This window comes from Heliconius melpomene, chromosome 6 (genome assembly GCF_056956725.1).
Source record: "Heliconius melpomene rosina isolate 202511_hmr_F chromosome 6, ASM5695672v1, whole genome shotgun sequence".
Taxonomy (NCBI): Eukaryota; Metazoa; Arthropoda; class Insecta; order Lepidoptera; family Nymphalidae; genus Heliconius; species Heliconius melpomene.
The window spans coordinates 13,194,175-13,207,936 of record NC_140394.1 but is presented as its reverse complement, the minus strand read 5'-3'; the positions used below and the strand labels follow the sequence as shown (position 1 = coordinate 13,207,936).

The 13,762-nt window shown below is 39.5% G+C and overlaps 2 protein-coding genes across 2 annotated transcripts in view; both read right to left on the bottom strand.

Moving 5' to 3' along the window:
• The window catches only part of LSm-4 (COMM domain containing 5 Like Sm protein 4), a 50,714-nt gene extending 37,306 nt beyond the window's left edge, over positions 1-13,408 (bottom strand). Inside the window, exon 1 of the mRNA XM_085187210.1 lies at positions 13,392-13,408. The gene's annotated coding sequence lies outside the window, so the exon portion shown is untranslated. The remainder of the gene's footprint in view (positions 1-13,391) is intronic.
• Positions 2,708-6,608, bottom strand: LOC146538643 (uncharacterized). The gene is made up of 2 exons (XM_085187214.1): positions 4,258-6,608; positions 2,708-4,181 (listed from the first exon to the last, which is right to left on the bottom strand). The coding sequence occupies exons 1-2, from the start codon at positions 4,660-4,662 to the stop codon at positions 4,113-4,115; spliced, it is 474 nt and encodes a 157-aa protein (XP_085043340.1). The 5' UTR covers positions 4,663-6,608; the 3' UTR covers positions 2,708-4,112.
• Positions 13,409-13,762: the final 354 nt, after the last annotated feature.

Genomic DNA, 13,762 nt, shown 5'->3' with positions numbered 1-13,762 from the left:
AGAAAGAAGATTGTTTATATAGTTTATAAGTTATTTCATAATTTAATTCAATCTGTGATATATCGAGGAACTGATTTTCATTGTATAGAAAATAATATCTTTCATATTATGAACCAAAATGGTTAGTAAATTTATCATTGATTAAGTTTTTAATACCACCATGGTGCACGTTATGCATGTTCCCTCTGCCTACCCCTTCATGCGGGATATAACGTGAAGCTGAATAAGTTACGATAAAATGATTCTATGGAATATTATTAAACATATATATATATATTGTACTATATTAGATACCATCATGTCACAGTGAAACAGCATATGAGTGTAAATACGATCGTGGTGGGTTCGATTCCACTAGATATTTATATTTTATTTTTTATACTAAATATATATGTATATAATACCGATTATGAATATGACTAAAAATCCTTAAATGTAAAGTTGTTTCAAATTTATTTATAAGTGAACTTGTTAAGAAGAGTGTAATATGTGAATTAATGTCCTATTTTTATTAAGTATTTAGAGAACATTTAGTTAAATGTGTAAATATTATAATGTCAATGATAAACATAGTTTAAGAGAATAGTTTTAGATGAAAGTCTGTTGAATCGGGGGGACATGTTATGGCGGTTTTAGTCGTTTTCGTGACAGTCCGCGAGTCAAGGGGTCTATGATAATAGACCCCTTGACTCGCGATATGGATATTTTGCAGACATGACATATCTATTATACCACAAAATAGAGAGATTCCTTTCATACCAATGCCCAAGAGTCGCATGGTAAAAACTATTCGACGGTTTACTTCAAAAGCCTTATCAATCAGAGGACATGAGTTTATTTAGTTTACACCACAGTTGCACTTCACTGCTATTTTATAACCCAATCCACGAGGACTTGCTTCATTAGGATTGAGGACGTGCACTGATAGCTAAGAAGACCGAAAAAACATTGAGAATACTCTAACCGTGTTTTATTTATACAGAAATCGTCTCCGGTGTTCTTTTATTTTTTCGGTAATGTTCTTATGGGCAACTCACATTATAATATATATATATATATACTTATATATACGTATAAGTATATATTTATTATATGTATGGTTGCAAAGACTTATTAAGATTAGGGGCCATTCAGACAAATCATGAACTGATGGCGGGCCAGTCGCCGGAAGTATAGGTAATTAAAGACAAAGAATTGATAATAATTTATTAAAATTGAAAAAGAATTTATTAATTTGGAGCGTGGCACTGCATAGTGCTTACAATCTTTTTTATATTTGGCTAAAATTTACTTGTAGAAACACGTAAAAGTTTCATTTGCAAGGGTTTCGATTTTTTGTTTTATTATTATTTAGTATTGAAAAAGTTTATTCACATATATAAGTAGAACCAAATAAGCTTGCTCATATCAGAGCGTTTATGCGCAAATCTTCGTACATATTTTTATCAATGCAGCGGTAAAAGTTCAGCAAGTCTCCTTCGTTGAATGTATTGCGTAAATCTTGGTCGTTTTAAATGTCGATAATTTCTAACTGCATTGACTCTGGCGCATTTTCAACTGAAATCGTGAAAGGATTGCTGAATATGTCTAAAGGAGGTTTCACTTTTTTAAACTCCGAAAATCTGTCTTGAAAAGATTGAATCAAAATATCTAGCTTTTCTACATAACTGAAATTAATCGCAGTTTTGTTGAATTTTTCAGCCATTTTCGTATAATTCGGAAAATGATTGTAATTTTCAGAATTTAATTGTGACCTGAAAAGTGGCGCTTGTATTGAAAGGATGATACATGAGAGTAGAGCTGGGATATCAGTTGATTTTTGCCTTGAAGCCGTGTGTTCAAGACATTCAAATGATTTGAAATGTCAACTAAAAAGCCAAATGACACAACCAATCAGGATTTTTAAGTTCCGGTACATCCCTTTGCTTTTTCGCCAGAAATATTCCAATTTCTTCTATTAAATTTAGAAATCGTTCCAGTGGCAATCCACGACTTAGCCACCTTACTTCTGTATAATACAGTAAATCTTGGTATTCGCTTTCGATGTCATCATGGAATTATTTGAATTGTCTGTAATTGTCCTCGGTTTTATGAAATTTAGAGTCGAAACTACCACTTTCATGACATTTTGAAATTCATTTTTTTTAGAACAGAGGGCTTCTTGGTGTATAATGCAGTGAAACTGCATGAGATCTTCAGCTTTTATGTTTTTTTTCTTGCAGATGCTTTATCAGCAAAGTAACTAGCCCGGAATTGACTCCAATCATCGAAGGAGCACCGTCAGTTGCTACTCCCGATAATTTTGATAAGTCCAAATCAATTTTTGAACACTGATCCAAAAGTATATCAACTCCTTTGGTTGTTTGACCTTTCAATGAACACATTTCTAATAACTCTTTTAAGACTTTACAATCTTGAGTAACACCTCGTATGAATATGAGAAGTTGAGCTGTGGAACTAATATCGGTGGATTCGTCGAGTGCGAATGAAAAAAAATGAATGATCTTAGTTTTTTCAATTAATTGTTTCGCAATATTGCCTGACAAAGACAATTCGTCTTTGGATAGTCATACGATCCGGTTGAATTTTCTCAAACTTTTTTGCTGCTTCTGGACACATTTTCTCAGCGGCAATTTTAATGCATATTTTTACAAAATCGCCATCATTGATGGGGCGACTACGCTTTGGTATTAATAAAAAAACGTACTTTTACTTCCGTCTCTCGGAACGAACAGGAATGATTTATTCGAAGTAACTAGTACATGTCACGTGATGCCACAGATTATTATTTTTATATAAACCAACACCCTCACTATATAAAAATAATATAAGTAATTTAATTTTATATTAAACCAATAGCTTTTACAAAAGTGTTATGCTTAATTGAACTTAAACTCTTTGTAAACAAATCAGCTGGCATATATTTTTTATTACATATTTTTAAATTAATTGCTGCCGCTTGGTCGTTACGGGGAGTCAAAATCGCACGGTGACATAGCCAAGAACCAGATTTATTTCCGATCTCTGTGAAATTTTCATAAACAGAATTAATAAGATGCTTTTGTTATGAAACAGAACAACAAAGATTTTGCATCAAAATAATTTTTCCATTTTCTTGTACGGGATATGTGCCGTCGCCTATTTTTAGAAGTAAATTCGGGAATTCTTGCGCATTTTCGCAGCCCCCTAACTGTGCTCGCATATTTATATCGCTTTTCAGACAGGCAGCAATTTCATCGGCTTTTGTTCCGCAAGATATAACGGGGAATGTCTGCCGAAAATCACCACAGAAAAGAAATGTAATGCCACCCATAGGTTGATAATTTTGCCGTATATCTCGCAAAGTCCTGTCAACAGCTTCTACAGCTTTCCGATTTGCCATCGTGCATTCATTCTATATAATTAAGGCACAATCCCGTAACAGTTTTGCTCTATCGCAATTTCGTGATATATTGCAAACTGGGTTTTCGGCACTGTCTAAATCTAGGGGAATTTTGAACATGGTGTGGGCAAATCTTCCTCTTGGCAACAATGTGGCAGCTATCCCGAAAGAGGGCAATTTTAATTTGGCTCCTTATCCTAGCCAAAATAATTTTGGTAAGAAAAGTTTTACCCGTTCCGCCAGGCGCATCTAAAAACAGAATTTCACCCGATGCGTTATCGACGCTGCAGCATACTCTATAAAACGTCTGGCGCTGTTCTTCAGTCAATTTTTCGAGGCCACTTTGTAAAATATTTGCGAGTTTTAAGTGATTATAACCAATTTCCGAAGCGTATTCTCGGTTTATACGTTCCCCATCGTCTGTTGGTGACGGTAAGCCATATTGACTGACCGAGTTCCCTCCTATACTTATAACAATCTCTATAGCCAATAAAGACATGTTGTGACAATTTTCACGTACCTGGTGAGAAATTTCTCCATCTAGTATATTTTTATAGTTGATCATGTCTGTCAAAATCCTCAGCAAAATTGTTGCGGTACTTTTGCCACAACTCTCTAGCATCCGATAATCCACAAAAGGTCAGTAATATGGCAAATAAATGTCGCAAGCGATGTGGACTATCGCTAATACATGCCTCAGCTAACGCATGATCCCAATGCTCATCTCCACCTAATCATTGGCGTGCGCGGCAAGCGGCCTGGTAGGTGGAATTTTCAACATCGTCCACTTTCCGGAGTTCTGCAAAAGATGTAGGACCTCTTACTATATGAAGGAGAAGGCGTAAACAATAACATTCTGAATTATTCGGGTGTACCGTGTACACTCGTCCAATCACGTGCTCTTTAAATATACCAGGTTCACCATCCACAGTAGTTCCACGTCTCCGACGATGGAAAACACCTTGCTGCTTGTTATAAGTATAATAACATGGCACCTCATTATACAAAAGAGACTTTGCGAAATGATCTCTTTCGCAAAGACGAAAGAATGCAAGCAATGTAGTTTGTCTTGGGTTGGCTAACCTTTTTAGGACATTTTCAGTTTGAAAGTATACTCGTTGCCCACCTTCAAGGTAGACGTCGAGGTGAATGACCAGCGGATATCTCTTATGTATCGGGAAACTTAAAATACGCCAAACTGTCTCAGAGGAACTTATGTAACGACCAGACTGGTATCTTGTGACTTCATCATATTCATTACGATTTCTTAGTGCTATCATGGCTTGATCACTACCTTTATTGACATCTTTATATATAAAAGGACTTGTCCTCACTGACTGAGGTAAGACGCACGCACAGTCGTAACCGCTTATGGTAGAAACGTTAAATTTGGACAAAAGTTTACTTTCGTAATCTGGACATCCACTAAGGGATTTTGAAAAATTTTAACCCTTAAGGGATGAAATAGGGGTTCAAAGTTTGTATGGAAAAAAATTTAAATCGGCACCGATTTTTATAAAATTTGAAATTTAGATTTTTAAAAGTATTTAATTGAACACGTGTTTCATCGTTTTCTAGAATTCTTCCCCTAAGGGTGCAAATAAGGGGTTGAAAGTTTGTATAGGTTTTTTTTAAATCGTCACCAATTCTTATAAAATTTGAAATTCAGACTCTTAAACGTATATAATTAAACATATGTTTCATGGTTTTCTAGAATTCACCCCCTAAGGGTGCAAATGAGGGGTTGAAAGTTTGTATGGGAAAATTCTTAAATCGCCACAGATTTTTATAAAATTTGATATTTAGACTCTTAAAAATATTTAATTGAACATGTGTTTCATGGTTTTCTAGAATTCACCCCCTAAGGGTGCAAATAAGGGGTTGAAAGTTTGTATGGAAAAATCTTTAAATCGCAACCGATTTTCATAAAATTTGAAAATTAGACTCTTAAAAATATTTCATTGAACACATGTTTCATGGGTTATTAGAATTCAGCCCTAAATACGCAAGCGAAGCTGCGCGCGTCCGCTAGTATTTACATATACAGGATGGAAGAGGCAGCGCTTCTTTTACTGAAACTGCATATTGGGTAATATATTTCAAACCCACACCTAAGAAATTAATCAAGGTACCTCAACAGTTTGGACGTAGGATTTTTATCCATACCTGTATTTCGTGTGACGCAATGTTTCCGATTTGAGAGGTAAGTGTGTGCGTGTCTACGTTATACTTTACAAATGGCGTTTTATTTTAAAACGATAATTTTATTATTTATTTTGTTTGAAAAAAAAACTTTTTCATTTTTGGGAATTATTTTTTTTCCGAATTATATTAGACTTTTATAGAGTAGTTAAAACTGTAGTTTCATTTAAAGTGGTGCTGACAATTCCACCCTGTATATTTTATAGATTCAACGCTATAACATATTTCAACATTAATGTGAGTTTGAAATGCTTTAGATAAAACTGGCGAATACGGTACTACCCATTTATGGTCTAATAAAATTTCCTACCCACGGAACCTGATGGAAGCCATGAAACCACCTTTAGAAGGTGATCTTCGCCGGTACAGCGGATGCCCATTTTCTCCTGATATAGTTTGTTCTGTAAGTGCTCTAGGGTATCTTTTGAACACCGGCCATCTTGCGTGCATGGTGATTCTCTATTTAAAACGCCACATGGCCCGTAAACCATGTGTGTTTTAATGATGTTATGCAAAATTGGATCGGCACTATACGATATACGATACCCACTTTGGATTTGTTGTGAACGTTATAAATAGGTCGGGCCGGCCGTACTTACGGACATAGCAAAAAGCATCTTGCGTTCTTTCGTGCATATATCGAGGGCCGCCTGTAAAACTGGAAGGCAAAATGAGTAACCGCCCCAAAGCTTCGGCATTATTATCTGTTTGTATTGCGTCACGCAGATGCACGTATTCCTCAACTCGTAAACGACGCTGGTTAGTGCGAATGTACACTAAACGTTCAGTTTCAATTTTTGCGTACATATCCACAATAAGTTGACTAAACAAACTACGAAATCGTTGCAAATACACAAAACAATTACGCTTTATTTGCAAAAGGTATGAGTAATATTGTTGAGCTGATACTTTTTTACTTAAGTTAGTGACTCTAGTAGTAGGATTCAGTTAGTGCAACCCGAAATTATACTCATCTTCGCCATGACAATATATTAGGGGTACCCATAAGTAATCAATCAACAACAAAAAATAGAATTTAATTACATATATATATATATATATATTTTTATGAAAAAAGGACAAGGCAAACGAGCGTTCGGGTCACCTGATGATGATCACCGCCGCCCACGACCCCGTGCAGCACCAGAAGAGCTACAGGTGCGTTGCCGGCCTTTGAGGTGGAGATAGACGCGCTTTTTGAAGGTACCCATATCGTACCGACCTGGAAACACTGCCGCGGGTAGGCTATTCCACAGTTCGGTGGCGCGTGGAAGGAAATTCCTACGAAACCGCACAGTAGTGGAGTGCCACGCATCCAGATGGTGTGGGTGATATTTAAGTTTGTGACGTGCTGTGCGGTTAGAAAATTCGGCGGCAGGTAACAGGTCAAACAGTTCTTCAGAACACTCACCATGATAAATGCGATAGAGAACGCACAGCGAGGAGACGTCTCTACGCAGAGCCAAAGTGTCAAGCCTTTCACAGCTTACTGGGTCCTTAATGATTCGGACGTTCTCTACGTTGTATGCGATCAAATGGGTCATGCTGATACTGGGGTGCACCAGCCCAGAGATGAGAACAGTACTCCATGTGTGGCCGAACCTGGGCCCTATATAGAGCCAATCGGTGTTTTGGCGTGAAGTACCGTCTCGCTCTATTGATGACCCCCAGTTTCTTCGAGGCCAACTTGGCCTTGCTTTCCAGATGATCGCGATACTGGCAGTCACTCGAAACATTAAGGCCCAATATGCTGATACTCGGCGCGGCTGAAAGGGGAATGTTCTGAAAGACTGGCGATACGATAAATGGGGTTGTTTTTGTGGTTAACGCGCAAACCTGTGTCTTCAGGGGGTTAAATTGGACCAGGTTCTTTTCACCCCATGAAGAGACATTCTCGAGGGATGCCTCAACAGAAGATACAAGTTTATTTCGGCACTGTTCAGCGTTTTCCCGAGAAAGACTTGCGCGGCCGGAGTAAACAGCGTCCACCGTGCTGTCATCTGCATAGCAATGAATGCTAGAATCCTCCAGCATGTCATTGATATGCAGAAGAAACAGCGTGGGGGACAGCACGCAGCCTTGGGGAACGCCAGCGTTCACGGGCATATGTTTGGAGCAAAAACCGTCGACAGCGACCTTGATGCTGCGCCCAGTGAGAAAGCTGGCGATCCACCTGCATAAGTTCTCGGGAAGCCCATAGGATGGAAGTTTAGCAAGGAGCGCCCCATGCCACACTCGATCAAAGGCCTTCGCCATGTCCAAACTAACTGCCAGGCCCTCTCCTTTGCTTTCAATAGCCGCAGCCCAACGGTGGGTAAGGTAAACCAGAAGATCACCGGTTGAGCGACCATGGCGGAAGCCATATTGACGGTCATTAATCAATCGGTGATCCTCTAGATAAACCAAGAGCTGGCTATTGATGATGCTCTCCATGACTTTTGAGAGTAGGGAGGTGATGGCAATAGGCCTGTAGTTAGGTGGATCGGAACCATCGCCCTTCTTCGGGATCGGGTGGATAAGAGCGCTCTTCCATGAATCTGGGACTACGCCGACTGAGTAAGAGTGCCGAAACAAACGCGTTAGCACCGGTGTCAGCTCAGGAGCACAAGAACGAAGCACTAAGGGGGAGATGCCATCTGGCCCGCTCGACTTATGGATGTCCAAAGAGGACAGAGCTCGCCTTACAGCTTTTTGGCTGAACTTAACCTCAGGCATTGAGCTCTGGCACCGCGGGATGGTCGGTGGCGTTGATCCTTGGTCATCCAAAGTCGAGTTCGAAGCAAAGAGAGCGCCCAGGAGATCGGCTTTCTCTTTCGCCGTATGGACCAAGATGTCATTCCCCTCGCGTAAAGGCGGAAGCGAAGGCTGGCTGAAGTTGCCGAGTGCCGCCTTTGAGAGCGCCCAAAACTGGTGAGTTCCGGACGGGTAGCTCTCAAGCTTCTCGCCGATTTTGGCGATATGCTCGGACCTTGCTTTGGCAATTTGCCGCTTAAAGGACCTAGAGGCCCGGTTATACTCTCTTTTTGAGGCTTTCACCTTCGGATCCTTAGTAACCAGTGCCTCGGTCCAGATTTGATATGCCTCGCGTTTGCTAAGGGCAGCGAGTTTGCAAGACGTATCAAACCAAGGCTGTGACTTGCCACCGATGGGCACTACAGTGCTAGGAATATAAAGTTCCATGCCCTGCAGAACCACGTCGGCAACAGCAGCGGCACAGGTACTAGGATCATCAGAAGAGAAGCAAACCGAGCCCCAGGGATAAGATGAGTAAAATGTACGCATCCCATCCCAATCTGCTGACTTGTAATGCCAGACGCGACGAGTTGCGGGTGTTCTGCGACTGCCGCGCTTAATGGGCACGACACTCCGTACCAGGCAGTGGTCAGAAGACCCCAAAGGAGCATCGACGACAACCTGGTACTGTTCCGGGTGCGAAGTCAGCAGAAGGTCCAGTAAGGAGGCATTGTGGTTGTCCACGTCCGGGAGTCGCGTAGGCGACTCAACCAATTGGGACAATCCATTCGCCGTAGCAAGGTCAAAAACGGCCCTCCCAGCGTGGTCGGTGGTGCGTGATCCAAGCCAACTGGCATTGTGCGCGTTAAAATCTCCAAGTATCACGACCTCAGCAGAGGGGATCTGTGAGAGCATATCGTCGATGGCGGATTGCATGTGCTCCATGAGCCGATCCGTTTCCGCATTGCCACTGTGGCACCTGTAAAGGCATGCGTAGACTCGGGTTCGATCGTCCGAGTCAACACGGAGCCAGATAGTCGACAGGTCCCGACCTTCAAAATTTGCAAGACGACGGAAACTTAGGTCCTCCCTTATGAACACAGCGACCCCGGCATGAGGCAGAAAGTTGTGTTCAATTTTGTAGCCGGGGTATTGGAGGTAGGCTGTGTCGCTCGGTCGGATAATTTGAGTCTCCGTCAGAAATAACAAGGCCGGCCGTGCCGTCTCAAGATGGTGGTGGACGGCATTCAGGTTGGAATGAAGACCCCTGATGTTACAGAAGTCCACGTTTAGTGTGGAAGGGGTTGCCGTGGAGCGTACGTCTCGTTTGCCTTGTTTACGAATTTGACTTGTGCGCGGTTCTGTGCCCTCCCCAGAATTCGAAGGGCAGCCTGAGTTTGAGGACTCAGGGAGGGATTCTCCAGCACCGGAGGTGCTGGTACCCTCCTGGGGTAGTTTCTCTTTAAGTGCCGCTTTCATATTCTAGGGAGGGGTGGGGGTTGGGCTCCGGAGCCCGGCATTACCTAGTGCGCAACGCAGTGGCATAAAGCCACTACTTAACGCCGGTTTTAAATGCCGGGGGTGGTAATGATCCGGTCGAGTCTGCCCATGCGTGTTGCCATTGCTGGCGACGTGACTCTACCACACGTACTTTAGTCGCCTCTTACGACACCATCAGTACCAGGGTGATCCTATTCTAGGCCGGGATCACACGGCAAGATTTATTTATTGTTATTTTTAATCAATTACATAACCTCCATCGTTATCTATGACCTTTTGCCATCTTGTTGGTAAAGTTTCAATTCCCCGTTGGTAAAATTTAGTGTTTTTTGAAGAAAAATATTCTTCTAGATGATTTCGAACTTGATCGATATTTTTGAAATTTTTGTTCTTCAGGGAATATTGCATGGAACGAAATAAATAAAAATCTGATGGAGCTATGTCTGGTGAATAAGGAGGATGTGGTAAAACTTCCCAGTTCAACTGCCTAATTTTTTCCTGAGTTAATTTTGCTGCGTGCGGCCGGGCATTATCATGTTGTAATATAACTCCTTTTCGATTGACCAGACCTGGTCGTTTTACCTACAATTGGTTATGTAATCGATCCAATTGTTGGCAGTACAATTCAGCCGTAATAGTTTCTGCAGGTTTTAATATTTCATAATGGATTATACCCCCACAATCCCACCAAACGCACAGTAACACTTTCTTTAAAGTGAGGGATGGTTTAGGAGTGGGTATTGCTGTTTGATTGGGAGAAAGCCATTGTTTGGTGCGCTTGTTGGTATTGTGCAACACCCATTTCTCGTCTCCAGTAACAACCTTGCGCAAAAACGGCTCACTTTTTTGTCTACACAAAAGAGATGTGCAGATTGTACGCCGTTGTTCTTTATTCATCTCAGATTTCTTTAAGATGTCTTTGAACTGTTGACCAAATACATTGAAGAGTGTTTGCTAATTCCTGGATACTCAGTTTGGGATTCGTTTCCACCAATGTTTTTAAAGCGTCATTATCAAAATTTACTGGGCCTCCACTTCGATCGCCATTAGACAAGTCTAAATCACCAGTAGAAAATTTTCTATACCACCGTTGACACTTATTAATAAACCTTCAATACGTCTCCATATACATCATAATATTTTTTTGTTGCGACCGTTGCACTAACACGTGATCGAAAATGAAACAGTATGCAATGACGTAAATGTTCAATTGGTTGATCGTCCGCCATTTTACACCAGGGTAATAAAAACTTTTAAATTAACTTTAGTCTCTAAATTCAAGGTCACAGATTTTATATTGCGCAATACAACACGTCTGCATGCGTTCACGCACTGTGCTATACTGAAGCAAATATCCCTTAGTTAAAATAATTGATTACTGATGGGTACCCCTATTATTAATGGATATTGTAGAGCATCGTAAGCTCGATGAGTCTCAAAAATGCGTTGAAGACGATCGTCGCGAGTGCGTAACACGATGTCACGCCTCTCACACTCCTGGTCGACTAAAACAACTACGACTTCATCTGCGGTTGGTGCGTTGTGTCTCCCGCGGTGTTCACCAACTGGACGTCTATCTGCACTAGTGACTATTTTGTAATCATTGCTTCCTTGTGGAATTGACTCCAAGGCTGCTTTAAAATTCCGCACATATAGATTTACTTGATGCAACATGTTTTGTAATTCTGATATAAGCAAACCATTAAGTTGAGGAAAATAGCCATTTCTAATATTATGCTGTTCATTGTAATTGGATACAATATAAATTTGCAGAAATCTAGGTTCACTATCTGCCAATAAAGATCCAATAAGATGAACGGACCTTCTGTTATTTGTGTCGCCCCAAAAGATGTCATTTGAAAAGCGCTGTTATAGGACCGAATATTATCTAAAAAATGTTTAGACTGGGGATGATCACCATTTAAAAGGGCTTTAATAATGCTTGGTGGATCATGAAAATTTGTAACAACCACTTTTCCACTTGAACAGCACATTCCATTTGTCTCTTTTCTCCATCTCAAAGCATCACAAAAATTACAAATTTCTGTCATACAGGGGGTATAACAGAGGTGTAGAGGGCATAGTCAATTCTTGATGAATACGTAAATCCTGCTTTTTCCTTATTTTCCCAAGGCAGCATTATATTTTCAACATTATATTCCACGGCTTCATCTGCCTCGCCACTTGTAACTCTGTTTACTCTGACAATCAAATGAATTAGAAATATTTTTGGTCTGTTGGACAAAATCTGCATGTAGCACAAAATTAATTTTAACAGTAGCATGTTTTATAAGGGTATCATCAATTGAGAAAAACATTTCACTTTTTATTGAATCGAGAAAAGATTCTGGCGTTTGAAAAACTAAGTCAGATTGTTCTTTACTTTTGATTTTGTAAGTGATGATACGCTGTCCGAAAGCTGACTCTATAACGGATACATTTTCGAACGAGTTATGTGATTTTAATATATTATTTTTATGAGTATTACTTTTTAGATGATTAGCAAAATATCTCTTACTAACAAATATATTACATATATATCACAATGTACCTTGCCCACTACCGAAGTATCTTCTTTGTTTCGAGGTCTTTTGAAGAACTGTTGTTTTCAACGTCAGCTTCAGCACTTCTTTTCAACGCTCCTCCAAGCCCCGTTTGATCCACGTTAGATGATGATGATGATGATTGACTGTAAGAGGAGTAACGAAACATTAAAATCTAAAAGTTGTGAATACAACATCCTGGACGATGCAATCAAAAATATGTTGTTTTCTTACCTCATATTATTCAACCACTGCACATATCTGATACAACTCATCGTCATATGTGGGATCGAACAATTTAATATTTGTTTCAGCTTCTTCACAAAGAATCATGAGATCTATGTCTTCACATATTTCTTTCAATTCACATTTATATCTAATACCTTGACTACATTCAAACATTTCCGAATCTTCAGTATTAGCAAAGAATGCACTGCCGACAACACGATCCATTTTTAGAGCAATTGACAGCAATGAGGTTAAATTATAAATGATGTTCTCTTCACATTTAAGGGTCTTCTTATACACCAAGACAAGTTAAAAAATAAAGTAATTAGTATCTATTTACAACATATTGTTCCTAATCGTAAGTCCTTTACAATACAAGTAAGTAAATACGTATTGTCCTTAATAACCACTATTTGTTAAATAACATTTTTTTGCTTGAGTCTTCACTTGAAATTTCTTTTGTCATGTTTATAAATAGCCTTATTGATTTCATCAAAAATTTCTTTCTTTCTTCTTCTTCGCACGAGAACTTTAAAGGATGCTGACGGATAACAAAAACTAATAGCTGACTGTCCCAGTAAACGAGAATTCAAAATTGAACCCATATTCCTTCCAATATTATCACTAAATAAAACTATGTTTTGTGCATTAACTAATGAACTAGGTTCATAAATTGATGCACCAAATGACTGCTGTGACCTGAACCTACTACTACTATTAAATTAAGTTAGTTACCCTACCCATATGAGTCACCCTGGTCAATAAGTAGTCAATTTGAGTTAAGTGGGACCCGCTCTTATAAGCACAGAACACATTTACTCAAAGAATGTTCACTTCATACTAAAAAATGGGTGACAAAACGATGCTGCTGCTATCTCTTAGCATTCCCAACGAAACACAATTTGCGCGAAATTCAAAATTTGTCTTTAAATCGATCTTTATTCAAAAGCCAGAATTATTACTCTTTCAAAATAATTTGGAAATATTATTACTTAAATTATGTAATACCTCCAAATTATTTTGAAAGAGTAATAATTCTGGCTTTTGAATAAAGATCGATTTAAAGACAAATTTTGAATTGTATTGTATTGTAACAAAATAAAACCAGCTTCATGCTGTATCCTGCACAGAGAAGGGTAGGCAGAGAGAACCTAGTGTTAAGTCATTCCGTTCC

Coding starts and splice junctions, on each gene's coding strand:
- LOC146538643 (XM_085187214.1), bottom strand. CDS start 4,662: ATGATAGCACTAAGAAATCGTAATGAATATGATGAAGTCACAAGATAC. Junction 4,182..4,257: donor TGATTGGACGAGTGTACACG/GTACACCCGAAT, acceptor CATCTTTTGCAG/AACTCCGGAAAGTGGACGAT.